Genomic DNA, 24,757 nt, shown 5'->3' with positions numbered 1-24,757 from the left:
AACCCGAAAAAAGTTCGAAGTAAGGGACATAACTCACAATCGTAAACTCTTCACCGAAAAAGTTGATTTTGTTCACTCTCGACGACCAGAGCCCAGATTGTTTACGTTCGAAACTAGCTATAACAAGGACATCCTATTGGAGATCTCTCACTCTCTGTAACAGGCAGAGTCTGCAATAAATAATGTAACACAGTCAGTTGCCGGTTGTTTTCATAGTCATTCCAGAGGTATGCGCAGTTTAAGCACGTGAACCTAGATTCATCGTAATGGCTGACGCGTCTTGCCAACTCGAACAGCGATCGCAGGTACTGAATGAGACCACAAGAAGTGTGACTATCGATGAGAGGAAGAAAACGGCCAGAAAACGATGGCAAATGCTTGCTCAGGTTTGTATACCCATGCCTTCCTCTATATATGTCCATAACATTTCTTTCAGAGAAGTTCCACAAGAAGTGTCTACTGTTCTTATTGGCCCGAAACTAAAGTTAAGCAGCCCAAGAGTAAAGTCATCGCGGACCATTGGCATTGGCCTCTTTTAATTTTTATGCCAACTTACCCTTCTAATTTGAAGTTCTATCTTGCTTACATGTTTTAAAAAGAAATTTACCTTCTATAAAATAATCCAACAAAAATGGAAAGTAAAGGCTACTCTGTTTGGGTTTAATCGAAGGAACATGCTTTTGTGAAAGACTAGATGGACTCTAGATCTAAGTCTAAGACGCATTTTAAAATCATCTCTGTATTTTGTAACTGTTCTACTGCTTTCACCAAGAGCTGCCTTAATGTTGTCTTTCAATCTCCCTATTTACTACCTGTACTTTTGTTGGACAGAAAGGTAGGTTTTGAAGTTTTAAGTTTCTGTGTATATATATATACAGTGGACCAGTGGATGGTTATTTACATCAGTCAGTACATTTTGATGATCTAGAAATAGAAACGATAATCTGTGTTTCATCTGAATAACGGCTGTAATTAGTGAAAACGGCATCCAAGATTTATCACATAATAGTATTGTTATATAGTAGTCATCACTATTATTGATACATTGACAGTATTCTATTTTGTTTTGCCGTGATTGTATTATCATTTTTATCTCAATAATGTATATGTCCTGTATTTCCAATTTCAGGTGCTGAAAGGCAGCAGCACAACAGAGCTTGCTGACAGTGCAGTTTCTGTGCGAAGATTCCAGTCGTACGGATTGCTATCTACAGAACAGAATGTGGAGGAAAACTCCAAAGAGGACAGTGATGGATCCAGCTGGTTTTCGTACTCCTGTAAAGACCTGCCAGGATTTTCTATGAAGATCAGGTGTGCTAAAAGGCTTTCCGCTTGCTTCATTTCATACATGATTGTCTCACTGACTGCTGATACTGGCACTCGTGTTGGTAGACATAGATATATTATATATGAATATATGAGAAACACGGAACGGACACCCTTGTTGGTTTCAATTTCTTCACTGTCTTTTCACTACGGTACATTAGCCTCTGCCTAAAAACCTGGTGCTTTGAGTAAGGGAAATGCAGGATTTTAGCTGAATCATCTGGGGGAACAGGTCATGGTGGCTCATGGTCAGGCAAACGATCTGTAAAATGATCTCTCCCTACTTTGAAATAAACTAACTTGACCCGGTGTAACTTGTGATGAGCAAAGGATGGTTAATATTGATGACAAATCACAATGATCTCTTCCTTATAAATTTGGTCAAATCTATAGCACAAATATTATCTAGAAGCTTAGTAGGTCAAGATGGCTAGAAGCATATATATATTTCTTGATTGAATTGAAGTTTGAGATTATAACACCTTGGGGAAAATTGAGCTGGACAGATAATAAAGATACTGAGGTTGCATAGCAGAGCATTCACCAAATCCAGTAATAAACAATGTAAGTTATGTTTATAAAATCAAAGATGTAGTAGTTGAAGTTGTCTGAGTCTGAAGTGTGATTTGTGTTCTGTGCTGTATTTTTGCTACCCATCCAGTGTTATTCAGAGCGCTGAAAGTCATTTGGACCCGAATTCTTTGTTCACATTTGTTATTTACTGTTGTATCTGTACCAGATAATCAGTTGTCATAAACTGCCTGTCAGGTAGAAATTCCATATTATTCCCCTCCAAAATTTGTTTTCCCACTGGATATTTCAGACACCTGGGTGGAGCAGTGTCAGCAGAGAGACTCAATGGCTTTAACAACACAGGGAATGTTTGTAAGTGACATGTGTGGACATACAGCATATTCCTCTCATGTTCTGTGGTCGGAATTGTCAATGGAAGGATGGAATATCGGAAACAAACTTTACTATATTACTTTTTGTGAAAGGAAAGAAAAATGTACAGTAGATTTAGTGGACTTACATTTGTGAACTGAAGAGTTTTTAACAAGCTTGGCAAAAGTTGAAATTGCACAGTGGCATGTCAAAGTTTGTTTTGTTGCTGTGATATGGTATTTTGATATTAAATTCTGTTTTTGTTATTGTTCAATTCAACTTTACTACCACTGCTTTGAGACCAACACAGCGCTAAATATGTGTGAAGCTTCATGTAATAACTGTTTGATGAGAACTTACTGCTCACTTTTTGTAATTGATAAAAGATCATGTCGTCATCTTGAGTAACAGCATGGAGTACGATGTAGATCATGCTGTGTGTTTGTGAGCACTCTTTCCTAACAGGTGAATATCATCAGAAAGTGTAGTCAACTGATGACTGTGGAAAAGAAACATTTTTATTTTGGTTTGAGATGCAGTTGAAAAGGTTGTTTGGACGTTTTATTTCATTTACTTTTAAAGACGACTGATTCAACGTGAAATTAGGAACACAATGCTAGGGCTGACAGATCAGATGACATTTTATTGGAACTCGGTTAAAACCGGAAGTTGTTACAACAATTGTGCGAGGGTCTGATTAGACTGAGCGATTGTCTTCATGACGCATCGCACTTTACGTACTGAACTTCTCCTCAAACATAATAAATCCTCAACAATACATAGAGAAAATATACGTAACTGGGTCCTGTCTTCTCATCAGGAATTAACCACAGAAGTCTGTGTTTATGTTATTTTTTTGTGTTCTTGCAGTCCTTTAAATCCTTTTTTGTGCATATAATATAGGTTTTGAAATGTGTCAAACGTTTATTTTTGTTTATGCTTTTTTAAATTTGGAGTTGAATATTTTTGTGCAGTACCTTGGGGAAAACAGTTTACACAGAGATGGGTAAATGCAGGACAATTTTTTTTGCCAACTCGACATCTTGGTACTGTGTATTTCTTTTGTTTTGGCTGCTGAAATTGAAATCGCAGTAAAAGGTTCAAGTATGCAAATGTCGGAATCAAGGATATTTAAAAAAGGAACAAATATAATCAGTTCTGATGAAACAAGAAAAGTTCTAAGAGTAAGATGTTGTGTTTGTTTTGCATGAGCAAAATTAAAATTGTCGAAGTAAAAAAAAAATGCTTAGAATGAAGTCTTACTAAGAATACTGAGACCATATTTAGCTCATGCATCTTACTTTCTTTGCATATAATTTCTAGTAATGAACAAAAGTATGATTCTATTTATTAGGATGAAATGTGTCTTAATCACTGCACGTCTAACAAAAGAAAAAGGGAATCCGTTGCATGTTTGATGGACATAATTTTATTATTTAGGAATCTTTTCACTGGTGTAACAAAGGAAATGGTTTAGAAAGATGTATGTTTGTATGTTCATGAATCTTTTCACTAATGTGAGACTTGTTTATTTTCCCAGGTGTATGGCCATCTGAAGAGGTCATGACCTTTTATTGCATGCAGCATGTTGGAGATTTCAAGTTAGTGTGGAAATAAAATCACCAACGTTTGAGCTGTGTTTTTTTGGTGAAAATGGTCTTGTGCATGAAAGTAACATATTTTGTTTTCCAACTTTTGCTCATGTTCAAATTAACATTCTTTACTTTACACTAATTGAGATTAATGTTTTATGCTTAGAAGGTGCAGGATGTTTGCCACCCTAGGATGTGTAATTCAAAAAGTTGATAAAACAGAACAAGACTTTAAGTTTGCGGATCATACTTTTGAAATACTTCTGTAATTAGTTCACTGTTTCACTAGAAGAATGGTCTTATATGCTATATATATGTAGGCTCTACTCGTAGCCCCAGTTAACAGTTCCCTATAAATATACATTTATTTCTGAGTAAAAAAAGACTGGATGAATTTCTGTGAATGTCATCAGGATTTTATTGGGTTTTTTTTCTGTGATCTATGATCTCTTTCAAGTTATGCAGGATAGTTTTGTGGTTTGTGTGAGAGAGAAAAACTGACACAAAAAGAATGTAATGTTCTCTGATGTTATATCATATATTCAACATTCGTGCAATCTCCACAGAAGTCAACAAATCTGTGAACTTGGCGGAGGCATGACTTGTCTAGCTGGTATTGCTGTAAGAACATTTTGCTGTCTTTATCAAGTATATTAGTACTTTCTTATTTACCCCCCCCCCCCCCAAAAAAAACCCCCCAACAAAACAACCCAAACCAAAAGAAAAAAAAATCTTTTTCTTCTCACGCACAATTAAAACCGCTGTTGTTTTTGTTATTTTGCTTAATAAAATCCACTTAAATATGAGCGTTTTTGTTGTGAATATATGGCGTTTTGATTGTATGAAAAAATGTTTTTACTTTCTAATGTTATGTTATTTATAACTCCCATCTGTCCCTTCGTCTTTGTTTTTAAGAAAAACCAACTTTTTATTACTGTTTATTTTTTGTTGCTATAAACCGTAACTAATTGCAATGTATGTGAATGAATTGTAAACGTAATGTGTGCTTACATACTAAAAGTATATATATATACATTTGTGTTCTGTCTGTGGCGTGCAGTTGGGGATTTCCTCAGAGGCCCAGCACATTGTGGTATCTGATGGCAACGAGGAGTCAGTGGACAGTGAGTTCTCTCTGGGGTTTTTGTTATACTTATATATTTCTTTGTATTTAAAACATGTACACAGTGAAATTCATATTGTATAATGTAATGAAAAGATTCCCTTGTCCCGCTGATTTCGCTATGTTTGTGCTAGATTGTATGACACTGCTTGTCTGTCACTACACTTCGTACCAATATCTGTCCCCAGGGTTTTATGCACCCCGCATAATTTTGCAAATTTTGATCTTTTTTTTTATCATAGCCCCTGCTATGTTTGTACTAGACTCTATATGACACTGCATGTCTATCACTATGCTACATAATGCTATCTGGCACAAATTGTCATCTCATTAAGGTTAATTTTGTTTTCTGGGAAATGGAAGTCAGTATTGTCCTCGTCAGATTTATTATAAATGTTGTGAACTTTAGTCGAGTGAACAGAGATGTTTTCAAACCTTGCTTCACTGAAATTTTTTTTCACTTAGGTCAATTCAAATTGAATTCTTAAATTTTGATTTTATTTCATTTTCAGATCTGGAGCAGATTATTGAGAGGAATGATTTTGGAGTTACGTCAGTTTCTGCAAGGTATGCCTTTTCAAAACTTTTTCGTAAAATGATATGAAATGTTAGACATTGTGGTATTTTGGTTTTTTATTGTACTGAAAAACTGGCCAGGAAAACGGAACTCTACCTACACCTTATAGTCTTCAGTAATGTGTTTTATCTAGTTATGATGTTTTATCTTCATGTGCCGCCGATCATTTTGTTGATCAAACTCACAGACCATAACAGTTTTTTCAGATTCAAGTCTGAATTTTTTCTTCACAGATTTTCAAGAAAGTTCTGTGGACATACTCTCTTTAGACTGTCTATGAACTATACTCTGAGGCTATGTGCATTTGCTTCTCGGCACTAAATATTACTTTTCGTCGACCTTTTTTATTTGATTAAAAACTAAATTCTGCAAGATATGCTGAAAAATATCACACATCAATTAAAATGCCTTTGCCAACGAATCGATCGGAATGACTACTTGTCCTTCTCCCCTCTTCCATCTGGAGTAAATGAGGCAGCAATCAGAAGGTTTTTCTCAACCATCTGATCATTTTTTTTCTTTTTTGTGTTTTAACCTTTTCAGACTTCTTCGATGGGGAGCTACGAAGATGGATGAGAGTTTAAGGTCACGGTTTGACACAGTGATTTGTGCTGATTGGTAAGTCCCTCAAACTGGAAATGTTTGTGTGAGTTACAAAAGATTCTTGTAGCAGATTCAAATTCCTTCCTTTTTTCTTTCATTTGTCTGTTTCATTCCTTTCTTTTCTATCCTGGTGCCCATCAATATTTTGATGTGCTATTTTTTGCAACTGGAAAAATACATGATTTGTGCAAATAACCTCAGTCATTAGAAAAAGGGTCTGGCAAACTGTTGAAGAATAATATCTCAGAATGTGCTCATCGCAAACTATCGCTCCATTGTCTGTATGGTATGAAGATATTACGGTTACCACACTTTTTTGTTTAGCATTGAAATTTTTTTGTTCTGAAGATATGGTCAACACTCCCGGCAAACAGTGAGAAAATGTAGAGAAATTTAAGTTTGAAATATAATGGTGAGAAAATATTGACGTACATCTATATGTAATTTGAAAAATATATAAATCTGTGTTTGAAATATAACAGGTTGAAGATACCCTTTTACAGCTGTGTTTAAAAAAGAACAGTGAGAAGTTATAGGCACTTCTGTGTTGGAATATAATTTTTCAGTTGTCAGTATTGAAGGATGAATTTTTTATTAAATCTATGATTTCCTTTTCAGCTTGTTCTTTGATGATGGCCGGGAGGATCTGGCCCTGATGATATTTGACTTGCTCAAACCTGGGGTAAGTTTAAACTACATCAAGACTCGTTGTAGAAATACATTTGAACTTGCTCTAACAGCCACCTGTCTTAGACAGTCACCTGCACAGACAACCACTCTCCTCTTCTCCCATTGTGTTTTTTCTCTATGTTGTAATGACTCTGCCCAAAATGTCCACATGTCTAATTCAACCACTTTTCTCCTTGACGATGGGTGGCTGTCTTGGATAATTGCGACAGTACATTAAGACTTGATATTTAGAAATGAGGAGTTCCTTTGGGTTTGAGCTCCTACTATTGGTCAGAGTCAGAGTTTGAATAAAGTATACATATATTCCTTGTGTTTTGTCAGCTTGTCGAGTTCCTTAGACTAATGATAGGACAAGCAGCAGTTGTCTGAAATCTAAATGTTAACATTTCAGATACCGGTAAATATCTATTTATTTTGCTTCCATCATATTTTGTATCATGAAAAAAAAAAAAAAGAAATAATCACTTATTCAATATTTAGACTCTTAAAATTTTGATAATGATAAGGCAAGTCCTGCCAGAAATTAGCCGTTAAAATTTGTAACTCTGTAAAGACATTCTTGAAGGAGCTACTTGTGCTTAGGTTGGAATAGAATTTTGTAGAGCCAGGTTTGGACACAAATGTACCGCTATGATAATAAAAAAAATAATCTCTATCTGTCTGCCTACCCATCCAATTCATCTCCTGGCTGTAGATCAACCTATCAAACACAGCTTTGTTGACTTTGAAATTAACTAATTTACTAGTCTTTATTGAAAGACACCCCCCCCCAAAAAAAAAAAAAGAATTAAATAAAAAAAACTACATCCCCAACATACTGAGTCTGAGGGAGTAAAATAGAAGCGGCTAACAAATGAAGCTCACCTTTTTAAAAATAATTCAATTGCATTGTTTGTAAAGGCTTGGGGTTGGGGAGAAATAAGAGAAAAAAAGGTTGTTTTTGCGGAAGGTTTTGATACAAATAAGATCAAACTTTAGTGTCCTGATACTGGCTCATTGTTTTGATATTTCACTACACACACACACTCACAGCACTTACACACACTTGCACATGTGTGTGTGCATGCATTTTTGTTTAGACACATGCACACACAGACCTCCTCCATGATAAGTTTGTGTTTTTGCCATGAAGACTTTCTAAACTTTGTTTTGTAAATTGCACAGGGCCAGGCTCTGATCTTTGCCCCATCAAGAAACAAAACATTCCACAAGTTTGCCGAGCTAGCGGAGAAAACATTCCAGGTGACGACAGAGTCTGAGTACAACGCTGTTGTTTGGAACATGCATTGCAAGGTACGTGGACATTTTGAGGAACCCTTCTCGGAATATCACATCATGTATTCACTATGATTATGAGTTCCATAAATTTCTTTACTTCTGTTTTAAAAAAAAAATGTAGGCCTACTGCTATGTGGTTTTCCCCTCTCCCATTTCGCTGTAATTTGTGAGGATATAATAATATGCTTGGAAAGCTAAAACAAAGAGAAAAGTATTGTAAAGGAAGTTTTTTTTGTCCCCACGAAGAATAATTGTACAGGCACACTTTGTCAAATGTTGTTACCAAGTATAGTTGAGCCTGCTCTAACTGCGCCACCTGTCAAAAACAGTCACCTGTATGAACGGCCACTTCCTATCTTGTGTTTATGTAGCCTACCTGTTTTTATAAAGAATTTAATGTTGTTCTAAGAAATAATTGGGGGCCTGAAAATATGTTTGTTATGTGTGTGTTTGCTATGTGATTGCTAGACTGTAATTACATGCATCTGCAATTGTCACACTGAAAGTGAAAGTCATGTTAGTTGCCACAATGTAGCATCTGCATTTGTCACACTGAAAGTGAGTCATGTTAGTTGCCACAATGTAGCATCTGCAAGGCTTATTATGTGGAAAAGTAAATCCAAACATGAAGGCTTGTAATAATGCTCATCTCTTTCCCCAACTTATAGATGATGTCTGATTAGGCTATAAATTGTTCTCCGCTTTTCCCCAACGTATAGATGCAACATTTTTCTTATCCCTCAACATATAGATGATGTCTGATTAAAAAAATTTTCCTCTTGACATAGAGAGAGAAAAGAAGATGTCTGCTGATTGTCAAATATTATTCTCCGTTTCCTGTACTGTATGTATAGATGCTGTAATTGTCTTTTCTTTCCCCCACAACACAGATGCTGTCAGAGGACAGCGATATCTACGACGAATCTCTACACTTTCCCATCATGATGAAGTTGAGAAAACCGACAGAGCCCACAGAGTCGAGAGACACCACGCCCGAGTCGAGATAACACTTTAATTGTGTTGTGATGAAGTTTTGCATTCCTCCTAGTTGAAGAGTGGAAGCATAATGTCCTCAAGAAATGGTCATAATGGTGTTGAACTTGAACAGCTCATTTGTACCTCTTTACTTTTCACCGTTCTGCTCAATATTTCCTAGTAATGATAAACCAATACTCACTGTGTCCATGCATTTATTTTTACGTGCATTGTATTAGTTTTATGGACAAAATCATAATGGTAACAACGGACCTTTTTATATTACATACGTCTATGAAAATCGGCTAATTTTCCTATATTTTATGTGCTGTGCTGTGGTTGGACAAAGCATGATAGTAAACAACACCTGTAACTTGTATGGGGCAAGTATGTTGTGCCTTAGTAGAGAATGAGGAATGCACAAAAAAATTTCTCCTCAATCTGAATATCTTGGGACTTTTGCAATTCTTAATACTAAGTAAGACCCTGGAAATGTGTTGGAGAAAGCGGTCATAAATTGCAACCTTTTTGTTTTCAAGTATTCCATGTTCCTCTGTACATTTTGTATTGTTTTGAGAAAGCCGAGCTTAGATCACCAGATCAGTATATTTTCTCCCCAATGTACCACAAAGTTGAAGAACTCGACCAAATACCTTATTGTTTGTCAATCCCTTAATAGTTCAAATATTATATTGTGTTGTTGTCTGTGCATGCTGTTATCATCGACATCTTATTCCTTCTAGTTTTCCATTTTTCAATCATTCCATTTACTTAAGCATGCATTATTTATAGTACTTATACAAGTTATGTATGAAGATACCATAAGAATCTCTACTGGTGACTTTACAGCCAGATCCAGAGATCGCACAAGTATTTTTAAGGCTGGTCAGACATATGACAAGTATGATTGAGGCTGGTCTGAGATAGCCTGTATGATTGAGGCTGATCCATGTATTTGCTCAATGCTTCATCTTGACATATATAAAGAAATTTCCACTTTGGAGGAAGGAGGCACTGTGGAGTCCGCTGAAACTGGAACACCAAACATGGCTAATTTGAAAACAGCTGTAAACCAAAAGAAAATAAAATCAGCAATTTTTTAAACGTCTGTTTGAGCAACCTGTTAAAACCGAAAAACCCGCATAACTGAAGAAAATCCTGCAGTCCCAGGATCCTGTAGATTTTGGTTTTGAAGCGGACACCACTGTAAGTTGTACAGAAGGCACTATGTAAGATTAGGTGCATTACTCAGTGTGCTTCAGTTGCATTACTCAGTATGCTTCAGTATACTTATTCCAGATGTAGGTGTATGCTGTGAATCCCTTTTTTAGGTAGACATTCCACTTTTCATTATTGTTCAGTATTTATTTAATTCATGTCGTATTATTTTTGGTCAAATGAAAATCGTCTTTAGCTAAATATGTCTCAAATGGCCCAGGGCCCTTTTACAAACATATTGGCCTGTAACTCTAGTAGGAGTAATGTCTGCTCAATTGTCAATGCTTGTCCCTGGTAAATTGAAAAGATTATGTTTGATTAAATAAAACAATGAAACTTTGAAGATGAAAACCCATTACTTTCGGGAAATAATTGTTAGGCTTAAAAGAATTTGTATGACCATTTCACTTATTTCAACTTGAGCAATGTCTTTGAGATGGAAGCACATATATATATAAACTGAATGTCTTAAAAGTAATTGTTTTAAGTTTTTTACTCTCTCTGCCTGAAAATAGTTTTCCCTTTCACTGAAAAATTGTAGCAGTTAGCTGATATGGACCGCTGGTCTTTCTCCACACAAAAGGCATGAGTTTGAACCTGTACCTAGGCATTCCATGTACGGTATCCCAAGATAAAGTGCAATGTTTCCTCAGCCAAGTTTTTGTTGTTCTCTCCAGTTTGAGGCTTTTTTTTTCAATCCTTTTTTGTTTTGTTTTTCACCCTGCATGTTTACAGACATTCAGTTTGATTTCCCTGTGTCAGTACTGGGAACTACTTTACTGACTAATGGATTTATCCATTTGTCAAGAATAACCCAATAGTTATCTACAGGTCGCATATTAATTGAAATCAAAATCATTGACTTTTTTAATGTTGTGAGCACAATTTTAGATGTTTGTATTAAGTTTTTAGTCTTGTTAAGTTTGAAATTACCTCTTGTAGCCTATGTTTATCTTGTCAACTTTTACTTTGAAATAAAATTCTTAAAATAACATTACAGTGTACGTTTTCTTCACACGTAACCTCTATGTTCTCCCATATAAAAGAGAAAGAGTTGTAAGGTGAGTTGTGGTCTATTCTGCTATGACTACGACATTGTAGTTTTCCTCAATTGCAAAATGGTGTTGAAGTAAAGAGAGATGGCTTTTGCAAGAGAAAAACAAAAGCTGTTACATTTGCCTAACCACAGGGAGAAAATATTTTTAAACTCTTTTTTGTTTTTAAAATTGTAGGTGTTTTTTACACCCCCATCAACTCAATTTTGATCAGTTAGGAGACAGGCTTCCAACCCTGCCTGTCTCGGTATTTCGGCTGGGGTGTTGTATCCCTTTAAGACCAGGTCAGCCCTGACAGGCAGGGTCGGTTCCGGCCCACTTTCTAAATGAGTTAAATTGTAACGATAGGGACGTAAAAAAAGATTTGGAAATAAATTACCACATTAACCAAAACTATAAAAAAACAAATAGAAAAAAATAACAGCACATTAACGCATTTGTCAGTATACATACAAGATCATTGCAAGATTTATTTACAAAAACATTACAAATAATACGAGGCCAATATCATCTGGCCCACTTCTTTTTCGTAATTTTCGCTGGGATGAGATACGGATTGTCGATGGCGTCAGCATCAAGTTGTGCGTCGGGGTTCGGGCCCTCTTCGTTCACCCTCAGGCCAGGGGCAGACGACTGGTGGTGCCCGCTGCCAGTCTCCAGCTCGCTGCCGTCTTGAGAGGACACCTCGCTGTCCATGGGGAGCAGGGCGGACATGTAGGGCAGCGCGCTTGGCTTACAGGCTATCACTGAGGGGAATATATAAAGGTCATCATTGTAGCAGGATGGGAACTTTCTAGTTTTAGGGTAAGGAGTTTAGTTTTAACTTTAGTAAGTGTTTTACAGCACTTGCAACACAGTAAGGTCATATAATTGCCGAAGAATAGAGGTGTTGCAGAAGAGTAACGAACACAAAAAAGAAGGAGGGGAGATAAAGACGATAGATGTTCGATAGGAAAGAAAAAGCAAACCACACCAGAGCACCTGCAAACCACCCACAAACTCGGAGAACATAAACGAGAGACAATACCAAGTTACTTCTGCTTTGAGCACCTTAAACTGAAGGGAAGACACTTTACACGCGAAAAAGACAAACTTACATTAAAAAAAAAGACAACTACTCTTACATTGAAAAGAAGACAAAAGGACGGCAGTCTGAGCAACTTACATGGAAAAGAAGACTTGTCGTCCTTGAAGAGAGAATGCGTAGCTCCAGTCTTGGCAATAAAACGAGTCAAGCCAACCTCCACGTCCCTTTTCTGGGATGCTGCTTTCTCTCGCACCAGCTGGTACTCATTGGCAGGCTGTCTGACGCACTAGAGAAAAAAAACCAAACCAAACATTGAAAGCTTTACTTTAAAGTGTATCGACTGGTGGTAAAGTAATAGAAATTCCTAATCATTTGACAGGGTGAACGCATGGCCTTGACTGCAACATTTTATTCAAGCAGGCACCAATGGGTTATAATTGCTTGACAAAAGTTGGCCGTATTATAAGTTCTGTACGGTACCTCCTATAAATCAACTAATTTGACAAAAAAGTAAATTTCTTTTTTTTTTAATAGTAGAGGGTTTTACAGCGCTCGCAACTGCATAAGGTCATATGAGCGCCAAGGGGTGGGTGTCAACAGAGAAGTCTTTACAGGGAATCAGACTTATTCTGCTCACCTCTCCAGCTTCAACAGCACAAGGTCTGCTTTGACTATCAAAGCACCCCGGAAATAGCTGGTCACAAGAGAGTGACAAACATACAAAAGAAGTAGAGGAAAATGACAATAGTAAGGATTAAGAAAGAAAAAACAGCAGTTCCCCGTCGCAGATCAGGCAAAGTTATGAGCGTGACATGAATCAGCCCATTTACAATTCTACTGTGCTTGAACGAGAAATGTCCCCTCTTTGGGAATGGCCTAAAGACACTACAGTCAGTGGCACTGTCCCGCGGGGTAGTAAATGTCTGGAATAAACTTGTATCACAGATTGAATCAGCAACAGCACAGCAGCTCTTCATGTGCTTCTGTGATCTCCTTCATTGACTACAGGACTTAGCTAAATCCTTGCACAAACTTTTCAAACTTCATACAAACATGGACAACAGACGACAAATAAAATTTTAATTTTTATTTAAATAATCCATGCAAATTAGAATTGATCACAACATTAATTCACAAAAAGAGATCAACTAGGATCCATCATATTGCAATGTATTTTACAGGAGTTTTGATGTCATTGTGAGGGAAACAACCACAACATAACGTGCTGGATCATACTGGACATTTGTTTTAGAAGAGGTTTTACGGTGCTCGCAACTGCATAAGGTCATATGAGCGCCAAGGGGTGGATGTTAACAGAGAAGTCCTTAAAAGGAATCAGACTTACTCTGTTCACCTCTCTAGCTTCCACAAAGTCTGCTTCGACTATCAAGGCACCCCTTAAGTAGCGGGTCACAAGAGTGACAAACATACAAAAGAAGTAGAGGAAAATGACGATAGTAAAGATTAGGAAATTAAGAGCAGCAGTTCCCTGTCGTAGTTCAGGCACAGTTATAAGCATGACATTGTTGAATCGGCCCATTTACAATTCTACTGTGCATAAGAATGAGAAAGTCCCCTCTTTAGGAATGGCCTAAAGACACTTCAGTCAGTGGCACCGCCCTGGGGGGAAAAACGTGCTGGAATTTTGATATCAGTGTGATGGAAGCAATGAGTAATCACATCAATGTAACTTACAGGACTTTGTATGTAAGTGTGAGAGAAAAGATAGCTACCGCGTGACTTACTTGACTTTTGATGTTAGTATATAAGAAAACAATGACAAGAATGCAACACACTGGAGTTTTGAAGTAAATGTGAGAGAAACAATTACTGGAGTGTGGCAACTTACTGGAGTTTTGATGTCCGTGTGAGGGAAGCAATTTAAAGTAATTACAACAGGTTAACTTACTGGAGTTTTGATGTCCGTGTGAGGGAAGCAATTTTTAGTAATTACAACAGGTTAACTTACTGGAGTTTTGATGTACGTGTGAGGGAAGCAAAAAGTATTTTTTTACAACAGGTTAACTTACAGGAGTTTTGATGTACGTGTGAGGGTCGGGAAACGAGGGCAAGTGGTCTGGGATGTGGCCTGGGTGCTTTCTCTTATCGCCAACTTGTAAAATTTTTGCTTGTGGTGGGTTGGGGGCTTGCAGGGCTGAAAAGCAAAATATATAACTTTAGGAAGTTCACATTGATAAACTTATTATAAAACTTAAAAATATAATTTCGTTTCAGATATGAAACTTGACTTAGGAAAAAAGCATATTATAGTTTTGACTGAATCAAACTATACACGTATCATAAGTAAACAAACTTAAGAGGTGAAACACATATAGCTGGATTAAGGACGTAAGGGAGCGTTTCAGGCCTGTGGTTCCTATTCAGTATAGTGGGAGAGCATGATTAATTAAAAATAACTTGCTTTCTTCCACAAAAATCACTCCCATCAATATAGATCTATTTCCACACCGACATAAAATTCGAAATATTTTATTTGTATCTGATACCTGCTTTTGAAAAATTATGTGGACAGAAGTCCTGGACTACAGCTTCACAGTCAAAACTAAAAATGGTGTAAAATTATGAGAAAAAATGGACATACTACATCGTAGGGAAGACGAAATTATAAATGAACAGATAATAAAAGAGCCTACTTTTACCGGAGCTTGCGAAAGACTGGGAGATCAGTCACAACTACAGTCAAAATTGATGAAGGTCGTCACCCATTGTCGAGGAGAAAGAGACTGTCTTCGACAGGTTGATGTCGTGGACAGAGACATTATTATTTTTAATAGTTTAAGAGGTAGTGTGGGGGGATGGGGGGGGGGGGGGGATTGGAAGTGGTCATTTGTACCTTAATTAAGGCGTATGAATACCAATCAGTTACTCACGAGGAAGAATGAGACTTTTGTTCTCTCTCTTTGCGTGACCCGGCAGCTTGGTGAAGTCAACACCTGAAAACACAAAACAAAATGACATCTGTTTCATGTTCATTAAAAAAATTAAACAATCCAAAAATAAAACATATACGGGGTGCCCACTATGGCTGGATCGGGCCGATCGTCCGACTCGATCGCCGGAAACTGAAAACACATTTTTTTAGGCGATTGAGTCGGTCGATCCCATCCGTAGTGGGCACCACGTATTACAGATAGAATTAATGAACTAAGCAATTCTCGACACAGAGTTCCGTGAGAGGGCGAAATGTACGAATCATATACGGCAGATTTGTTTAACATGAACTTTTTATGAGCACTCTGCTTAACACAAACCAATCTCTAGTCCCATGTGATTCCTGTTATCAGAGTTTTAATAAATACTAGAATTTGAGAGAAAATAAGTGTATACAACTTATTTCAATTGCAGCATGTCACAAGATGTTTTAAAAAGATCAACATCCATCAGATATTACAAGTGGATCAACATCCACCGGAATCAGATATAAGTGGATCAACATCCATCACATGTTAGTGGATCAACACCCATCAGATGTTAGTGGATCAACATCCATCGGAATCAGATTTAAAAGGATCAACATCCATCAGATGTTAGAGGATCAACATCCATCAGATGTAAGTGGATCAACATCCATCACACGTTAGTGGATCAACATTCATCAGTTCATCAGATGTTAGTGGATCAACATCCATCAGATGTTAGTGGATCAACATCCATCAGATATAAGTGGATCAACATCCATCAGATATTAGTGGATCAACATCCATCAGATGTTAGTGGATCAACATCCACCGGAATCAGATATAACTTATAAGTGGATCAACATCCATCAGATGTTAGTGGATCAATATCCATCAGATGTTAGTGGATCAACATCCATGATCAGATGTTAGTGGATCAACATCCATGATCAGATGTTAGTGGATCAACATCCATCAGATGTTAGTGGATCTACATCCACCGGAATCAGATATAAGTGGATCAACATCCATCAGATGTTAGTGGATCAACATCCATCAGATGTTAGTGCATCAATATCCATCAGATGTTATTTAAGTGGACAAGCATGCATCAGATACAAAGGTAAAAAAATGATATGATACAAAAATTGCTGCATTTACCCATTTCAACGAGTGACATGACAACATCACTTGGCATCACTCGTGTTCTTCCGGCCAACTCTGCGTAAGCGCCTGAACTCCGTCCTGCTTCCCATATGTCTGACAGATTAAAAGGGAAATAAAAAACATGAAGGAGAGTATACACTGCAGAATTAAAGTGGTCGATGAATACAGCCATGAAAAGGTCGCAGCAGAAAGTTGTGATGAAAATCAAAATCACAGTATTACCTACTTTCAAATCAGATTGTATAATTACCTAATTCTATGACAACAAACCACTATAATGTACAAATCTCAGCTCATATGAAAACTAATGCATACCAAAGTCATACTGTCATTATCATGCAGTGTTTAAAAGCAAAATGCCAAATTGAAATATATATGAGCCCAATTCCTTTGTAAAATATTTTCACTTAGATTTTGTGTCCAGATATTTGTATCAAGTCTTTGATTTTGACTTATTCGAAAAAATTTTTTTTGACCCGAACACCAAAAACCCTCCATACGGTACTCTTTGAATATACTCCTGTGTAGAAATGTTAAAACTTACAAGCTTGGACAATTTCCAGAAGCGTTTCCAGGGCCATGTTATCTGCCGACTGGTACCCACACTCCACGAGCAGAGCTGCCACAGCTGTCCTCAACGTCCTCCTCCACGGATTAGAAGAAGACGGCGTTGGCGGTGGCTCCGTCGTCATGACTAGGAAGAGGTCTTCAAATAAAAAGTGCCATTAAAAGTTTGGTACTAGTACGGTATGTATGCTTGTATAGTGCTTTAGTTTTAGTAACAGTTTTACAGCATTTGCAACACAATAAGGTCATATAAAAGAGCCAAAGTTTAGAGAGGTGTTATTTATGAGAGAAACAAACACAAAAGAGAAGGAGGGGAGATAAAGACAATAGATGTCTGTGATAGAAAAGAAGAGGAACAAATCACGTCCCAGTTGGATCGTGCACCACAGACAACAACGTCCTGATTACCAAAGGAAAAGGATGCCAAACAATGTAGTAAAACCTGCTAAATATTACAACAGCACAGAAAAAGCTTGAAGAGTTTTTGACACTTGAGCTTGAAACACTATATGTACATATAAAAATTTAAAAATACTAAGGTCTGAGTCTACACTGCTCATTTAAATTGTATATTTTGATTACAGTAGGGTAGGTTCTTCTTTCTATCTCAACTCAAAATTTTGAAACTTTGATGGCCTACACACAGATAAACAGCTAAAAATATGGTAATTGGATTCCCGTGGAAAATACAAAACTAATAGAATCTACTAGGTAACCGGTCATTTCGTCACACGGTCATCTCGTCACCCCCCAATCATGTGTGATGAAATGACTTCGCATATATATATCTCTCTCCAAAATTGTTAAGCTAGTAGAGTTTTGGAGAATCAGCCTAAAGCTTTTTTGGGAAGTTATATTTATAAACGACTCGCACAGCCGCCCCTCACCCCCCTCCAATCCTTCCACACACAGCCCTAACCCTCCCCCCAAAATCGTGAGTGTTTGCCATGACAATGCCCGTTTGATGTTCGCAAGTGTGCTACGAAATGACCGTCTCCATTCAACCTTGTGGATTTGGGGTGTGACGAGATGACTGACATCTTGACTGCACAGGTGTGACAAAATGACTGGTATTCATCTATTAGGCCTAATTTGCTGCAGGAACAGGGATATAAAGTTGAAATAGGAGGGATAAAAATGACAAACAAAAAAGGACGGCACTTGAGCATGAGATGCCCAGAGATAGGAGTGACAAAGTACAGAAGTAGTACTCAGTAGTAGTAGTAGATATCTAGATCTAGTAGTAGCAGTACAGCAATAGCTGCAGCAACGAAGTAGCAAAGTACTGTGTACCGAGTACTGTAATAGGAGTTATAAGTTATAGTGCAGTGAGTAGTATTCGGTAGATCTACAACTAAACTAGGCCCAACTAGATCTATGGTATAGCTTAATATATTCACCTTCGTTTGTCCGAGTTAAAAAAAATTCTAGCTCATTTAATATAAATTTACCAGACCAAACTGCATTGTAAACTGCATGCAAAGACCTCTAGACTCTAGATCTAGACATCTACATCTAGACTAGATTCTAGATCTAGGTATAATCTCTAGAATCTAGAGGCTATTAGATCTATAGATCAAACAGAGCATTGTTTTTTGGCCGGCTCTATTTCTCAGAACGCTCGGGAAAGTAAACTTGAACTCCATTTCTCTGAACGGTATCCGTTCTCGAGATTTGATGATAATTTGCGAATAGAGTGGCCCGGGCATGTGTTTGTGTGTGTGTATACGCGCGTGTGTGTGAGTGAGTGTGCGTGTGTGTGTGTGAGTGAGTGCGTGTATGTGTCTTACGGAGGTTGTAATAAGGTGTAATCGAGGCATGGGGGAGGGGGGCGGGGAGGGACTTTTTTTGGTTCACTTGAAGGATTTTAGTGTTTGCTTCACGGGTGACTGCCGGTTAGCTTGCTGCCAAGGTCGAGCAGTCCTATTTTCTCGCAGTACCCTTTGAAGGCATTTTCAAAAGAAGTATAGTCCGGGAACGTCACCCCAACCACTGCTGAAGTATCTGAATATTCAGACATTTAAAAATCTCTAGATCTAGCTCTAGAAATTGAATTCGATGTAAAAAATGCTTCTTCCCAGTCCTCGCAGAATGAAAGATGACTCCCACATCTCGCAAATTATCGCCAGTACTAGACCTAGATCTAGTAGCCATCGTTTCTACATAGTAATATTGTAGTTCTGCCTGAATTGTGGAAGTTTTCTTAGTGTCTTGATAAACCTCCTAAGATTTGACTCCTTTTTTTAAGACGGTGTCTTATTCCAATCAGTATGGGTAGATCTAGATCTAGATTAGATCTAACAATTGTTTCTGAAATTGTTTACACAAAGTAGACTAGAAGACGTAGTCTTGTTCATCTCTCATAATCATTTGAGTTTGAGCAATTAAAAGTCGAAAGACGCTTCGATAACAATAACAAGACGATGCAACTTGGTATAAGTAAGCACTATTTCCTGTCCTTTACAATAGAAGGGCCTAGATCTACCTAATAATATTATCTTTAAGTTAGGCCTGGAGAACGTGTGATAACAAGATGTCTCTACGTTCTCTAAATACTCTAGCAGATAATGTTCAGTGCTTCCAAGCGTGGCATCGAATCCCGGTCCCGGAAGGTTGTTTTTTTTTCCGTGTTCTCCTCCAGAGCCTAAAATAATCCACTATTGAACTTTAACCAGGCCTAACTTAGGCTAGGCCTAGGCTACTTTGTACAGAGCGCCTCTTGGGGACAAAATCAGAATGTGCATGCTTCATCGCTACATAAAAAACTACAAAGCAACAAGTTTTAATATTTATGGGGAAAATTTGATGGTCAGTCGAGAAGAGGACAAAAAAACAACAAGAAAACCTTCCAGGACCGCGATTCGCACCCACACCCCCAAAATAATGGTTTGGCTTCAAACGTAGACGCACTATCACTTCGGCCATTAGAACTTCCAACAACGAAAGGTAGATCTAGATTTTAAAAGCTTCATATAACAAGCAGTGTTTTAATTAGCACTGGCGCTAATCGCAACGTAGCATTTTATTTAGCACTGGGAATGACTGGTGCTTCGCAACGCGGCGTTGCAAATCTAGGCACTTCCTTAATTAGTCACTGACAGAGGTGAACAAGCCAAATCTAAGTTAACAAAAGTGTTGATCTAGATCTAGATCTACGAGTATTACACGGTACTATAGAAGATCTAGGTAAGATTGAAGAATACCGGACCAGCGGACTGACTTTGCCTATGTCTCAACCTGAGGAAATCATAATTCGCAGTGGCTATTTTTACGGCGAGCCGTAAAGATAGCCTCCCAGGCTATTTTTACGGCGTGCCGTAAAGATAGCATCCCAGTGAGTCCCAGGCTATTTTTACGGCGATCCTCGAAAAGCGACGCTACTCCGCCTCTCATGTACGCGACATGCCTCAATGTATTAGATCTAGGCCTATAGGGGCCGTTCAAAATATAAACTTACACCTCAGAGAGGAAAGGGTGTCTTTGGCTTCTGTAAGAAAAGTGGAAGATTGGTGGGTGGGGAGGTTAACCAAATATGACACTTCTGTGAGATGAACGTTTTGCTCATGACTGGGAAGAAAAAGTGGATAAATGCCAGTAACAAGTCCCAGATCTGCAGGATCACTGCATATCCCCGTTGTTTTTTTTTGGTTTTTTTTTTAGGGGGGGGGGGGGGTACAAATAATTTTGAAATTATGATGAAAATTTTGTAGGTGGATATCTAATTTCTTAATGTTTCTTCGTAACTTTGCAACTGTTTTGTTGATCTTTTAGTGTCTTGATGTCTTTTATTTGTAAGGCACGTACCTATTGCATTGACAACAGTCTCAATGTCTTCCACATATATGCGTTTCTTTTTAGTCCATATGGTTTGGTTAAATTGTAGTAACTGAAATGATTTTTTTTTTTACAAGCTAGTTAAAAAAAAGCCACGTATAGTACAGGTATCTTTAAAATAATAATGGAAGTTGAAGATCGGAAAAAGTACTAATATTAAATTGGTGTAGGTGGGGGTTGGAGACAAATAGGAGAAAAGTGGTATTGGGTTTTGTGTTTTAAAAAAGTCCCCAAAAGTGTAAAATTATATTTGAACAGCCCCAAAGGTTTTCCATTTTCCCATCTTCACCGTCATTCTATTCTCTTCTTCATCTTCCTTCTCCCTTCCTCCACCACCACCTCTTCCTTCTTCTCCCCACCATCATCATTCACCCTCTCTTTATCATCACCACCACCATCACCTCCTCGTCACTATCATTACCATCATCACTGCCACTGCCAGCATCACCATCTCATTCACTGACATCACTACATGTACCACACCCACAAGAAGAGCGGCCATTTTGAAGTTAACACTTTTGGCCTTGGGAATGCCTTTAAAATGTTCCTCCTTCCTTACAATTTGCACTGAGCAGATTTTTGATAGAGGTGTGAATTTTTTTTTTGTGTTCACAATGATTAATTTAATTATTGTGATGAAATTTCAGGGTACAGGAACACATATATATTTTTTTACATTCAAATATCAAAATTATTCCTCTACGGCTATGGTGACTCCGGGGTCCACCAATCCTTTTAAAATTAACCTTACTTATTTCACTACGCTGACCCCGGGGTCCACCAATCTTTAAAGAAACCTACTTGTTTCACTACGGTGACCCCGGGGTCCACCTGTCCTAAAACCTAGTATTTCGCTAGGTAGACCCCAGGGTCCACCTTAAACCTGCTTATTTATCACTACATTGACCCCGGGGTCCACCAATCCTTACTTAAACCAAACCTTATTTCACTATGGTGACTCCGGGGTTCACATCCTAAAACCTAGTATTTCGCTCTGCAGACCCCAGAGTCCACCTATCCTCTACAGGACTAAACTATTATCAATTTGCAATTTTCATTGATTAGCATATTATTTTTAAAATATTGAATCAGAGACTTGCTGTCTAAAAAGTCCACTGCTAATGCTATTCTTTTCAAAGAAAATGGCACAATTTGATTTTATGACATGTTGAAAAAAAGAGTTTTAAAAGTATCCCGAAAACAACATAAAATGATTATATAGATCTCTCTCTCTCTCTCTCTCTCTATATATATATATATATATAAAAATATATATATGTGTGTGTGTGTGTGTGTGTGTGTATGTATTTTATTATGTATACTAAAAGGCTGAGCAGAGGCTTACAATGTAAATTCTGTGCTCTACAAGTAGAGAAAATATTAAGTTTGCGCAAAACAGATTTTATAAAAAAAAGTTGGATCTCATTATTCTAATACAAGTAAAAGGGATTGTTATGCTGAGATTTGTTATTATCGACTCTGGAAATACAGTTACTTGCTGAATCTAAAAGTAACTAGAACTGTGCAATTCGTTTTATTTCAATTCCAAAGCCCAAAGGCATAGCAATAATAAGTTAGATCTAGATCTAGCAGTTGTAGGCTCTCTGGCTGCTTCTAGCATATGCCTGCTACTACTGATTCTAGACAGGGAATCTAGATCTTGCTATCGCCTGCACTATTAAAGTCAAAAATATATGGTAAAATAAAAACAAAACAGAATTTTTTTCAGTCAGTACATCCCAATTGCCATAGCCGCACGTATTAATAGTTGAATAATGCGATACCGCAGCAACACGTTATCACAGTGTGCAGGGGAGAGCGAGGTGCCCGGTCGATTCGGTGGTTTGGCTTTTGTAGATCTATGCATTTTTTACGGAAAGCCCTATTACCTAACCCTCTTACTAGATCTATTAGTGTTGTGAAAACTTCAACCTCTACAGCTCAGGCGTCAAGAGATGCTGGAAAATAATAATACGTCCTGAAGTTTCATAATTTATTTTTATACAGAATAACACAGTACACAGCCAGTAGTTTTTATTTCATCGAGTTATAAAAATGGCCTTCGTATAAAAATTGCCTTGTTTTCAGAAGCAAATTTTAATAGTTCTAGTTCTACCGAATCGATTTTCACGCGAATTCAACTATTTTGATGATCTTTCTTTTCCTTTTAAAAATATGTAGATCTAGGCCTGTCGGATGTGGCAGTGCGAATAACACTGAGTTGTTTAGATCTAGACCCATCAAAACACGAGGCTTCGTGGCCGATCACAAAAGTCTACGGGGCTTATCGAGGCCGATTCGCCCTGCCACGAGCACGTTCACTAAACTGCCTACTAGATAGAATCTACTACCAAATATTCTCTACACGATCTTTGCTACTACTACTACTAGGCCTACTAGCCTACATGTACTACTACGAGACAGTACGAGAGAGTGTCACTCAGGCAAAGATAGTGTAACTTTGACTCAGCCACGTAGTGTACACTCTTTTTATACCCCAAATTTAACCCGGAAGTCCATTCGGAGGATTTGACCTTTTCACTTGACCAAAGTGTGCCAAAATGGTAGCCTAGCTTTTGCCCCTCCATGAAGGAAAAATCTGGCCCTCTGGGATTGAGCAAAATTTTGCGTATTGTGCTTTGTTCTTTACAATATTCATTATGGTTATGATTTATGAGTTGTACACTGAGACAAAAGCGTACTAAATGAGAAGGGTGCACCATTATGAAAGTGGAACGAACTCAGTTGCCTGAAAAGGGTAGTTTGAGCATGTGTGGCCTAAATAAGCTAAACCCCCCTCCCTTACCTTATTTAGGCCATATGTGGCCTAAATAAGCACTCCCAACAATCAAATATTTCAAAAACTATAAATAATTTGCAACGGAAATGAAGTTGATATTCGTGTTCAGCGCATCAACATTTGAAAGTGGCTATTCTCACCCGCCCGGAAGTTCTCGCAAGATCTACTCCTCCCCTCTTCTCTCTCTCTCTGTCTCTTTCTGAATACTGTCTATCGGTGTGGACGATCAAATTGACCAAAACAAAGTTAAAAAATGATGTTAAAACACAAAAGTAAATTAATTTAGTTGTCTACAAAGATGCTACGGCTATTTTAATTTAACTTTTCGAATCGAGCCGAACTACGCGGGTCGCCATTTTGTTTTGTTCTCTCTCACTCTCTCTCTCTCCACTGCCCACAGTCACAGACAAAATTGTACGCTTTTAGTATTAGTAGGCTACAAGTACAGTTGTAATGGAACGTTTGTTCACAGCACAGAATTCTACAATTTTTCTGTTATCACAGTGTAGAATTCTGTGGTTTAGGGTGAACGCAAAATTTGTTGACACGCGCACCGGGTGAGAAAAGCCACAAGACCCGCCTGCACTATTCTCACCCCGGGTGAGAATAGAGGTGGCCTCAACATTTAGATAAAGTAAAAAAATATCTTTTAATTCAGTTGAAGATGACTGTATCTGTGAGTGTGTTTGTCTTTTGTAAGCTAAAAATCCGAGTCGTGTCGTGGACAAGGTAAACAGAGCCGAGTAGATCTGATCTAGAATATCTAGATTTTTAGATCAGTAGTAGACTAACTCACAGCTGTGAGCTTTGGCTTTCAGCATGAAAATAAAAATCAAACTCCTTACCACTGTCTACCAGCTACTAGATCTACGGCTTGCTTTCTCACTTTAAAAACGAAGCCTGATATTTGGATTTGTAAACATTGAGTACATTGACAAGCAATGAAACAGAGACTTGTACAAGCACAATCTTTGAAAGAAAGTAAAGAAGCACTACCAGCAATCAGCACAGTTGCCTTGGCTCTCTCAGTCCCAGAGGAAGAAAAACTAGACTACCTGTCGAGCTCACTTAGAACAAAAAGTTTATATTTATTGAGTAAATACGAAAGCTACGCATGCGCAC

General features: G+C 37.8%; 2 protein-coding genes across 2 annotated transcripts; one reads left to right on the top strand and one right to left on the bottom strand.

Annotated features, from left to right (window-relative positions):
- Positions 1 to 281: 281 nt before the first annotated feature.
- On the top strand, positions 282 to 11,261 carry LOC101855785 (calmodulin-lysine N-methyltransferase; the record flags this gene model as incomplete). Its single annotated transcript, XM_005096962.2, is given in 11 exon segments — positions 282 to 386; positions 1,130 to 1,311; positions 2,150 to 2,211; positions 3,752 to 3,812; positions 4,370 to 4,424; positions 4,864 to 4,927; positions 5,439 to 5,493; positions 6,047 to 6,121; positions 6,725 to 6,788; positions 7,961 to 8,089; positions 8,965 to 11,261. Coding segments are annotated over 11 exon segments (969 nt in total), but the record flags the coding sequence as incomplete, so codon positions are not given.
- Positions 11,262 to 11,782: 521 nt separating this feature from the next.
- LOC101855557 (transcription initiation factor TFIID subunit 8) lies at positions 11,783 to 24,686 on the bottom strand. The gene is made up of 7 exons (XM_005096961.3): positions 24,632 to 24,686; positions 16,979 to 17,140; positions 16,429 to 16,527; positions 15,241 to 15,303; positions 14,380 to 14,504; positions 12,488 to 12,635; positions 11,783 to 12,068 (listed from the first exon to the last, which is right to left on the bottom strand). The coding sequence occupies exons 2-7, from the start codon at positions 17,124 to 17,126 to the stop codon at positions 11,830 to 11,832; spliced, it is 822 nt and encodes a 273-aa protein (XP_005097018.1). The 5' UTR covers positions 17,127 to 17,140; positions 24,632 to 24,686; the 3' UTR covers positions 11,783 to 11,829.
- Between the last annotated feature and the right edge of the window lie 71 nt (positions 24,687 to 24,757).

Source organism: Aplysia californica, unplaced genomic scaffold (genome assembly GCF_000002075.1).
Source record: "Aplysia californica isolate F4 #8 unplaced genomic scaffold, AplCal3.0 scaffold00143, whole genome shotgun sequence".
NCBI lineage: Eukaryota > Metazoa > Mollusca > Gastropoda > Aplysiida > Aplysiidae > Aplysia > Aplysia californica.
The sequence above is the reverse complement of the archived record's forward strand: the minus strand, read 5'-3'. Positions and strand labels throughout refer to the sequence as shown.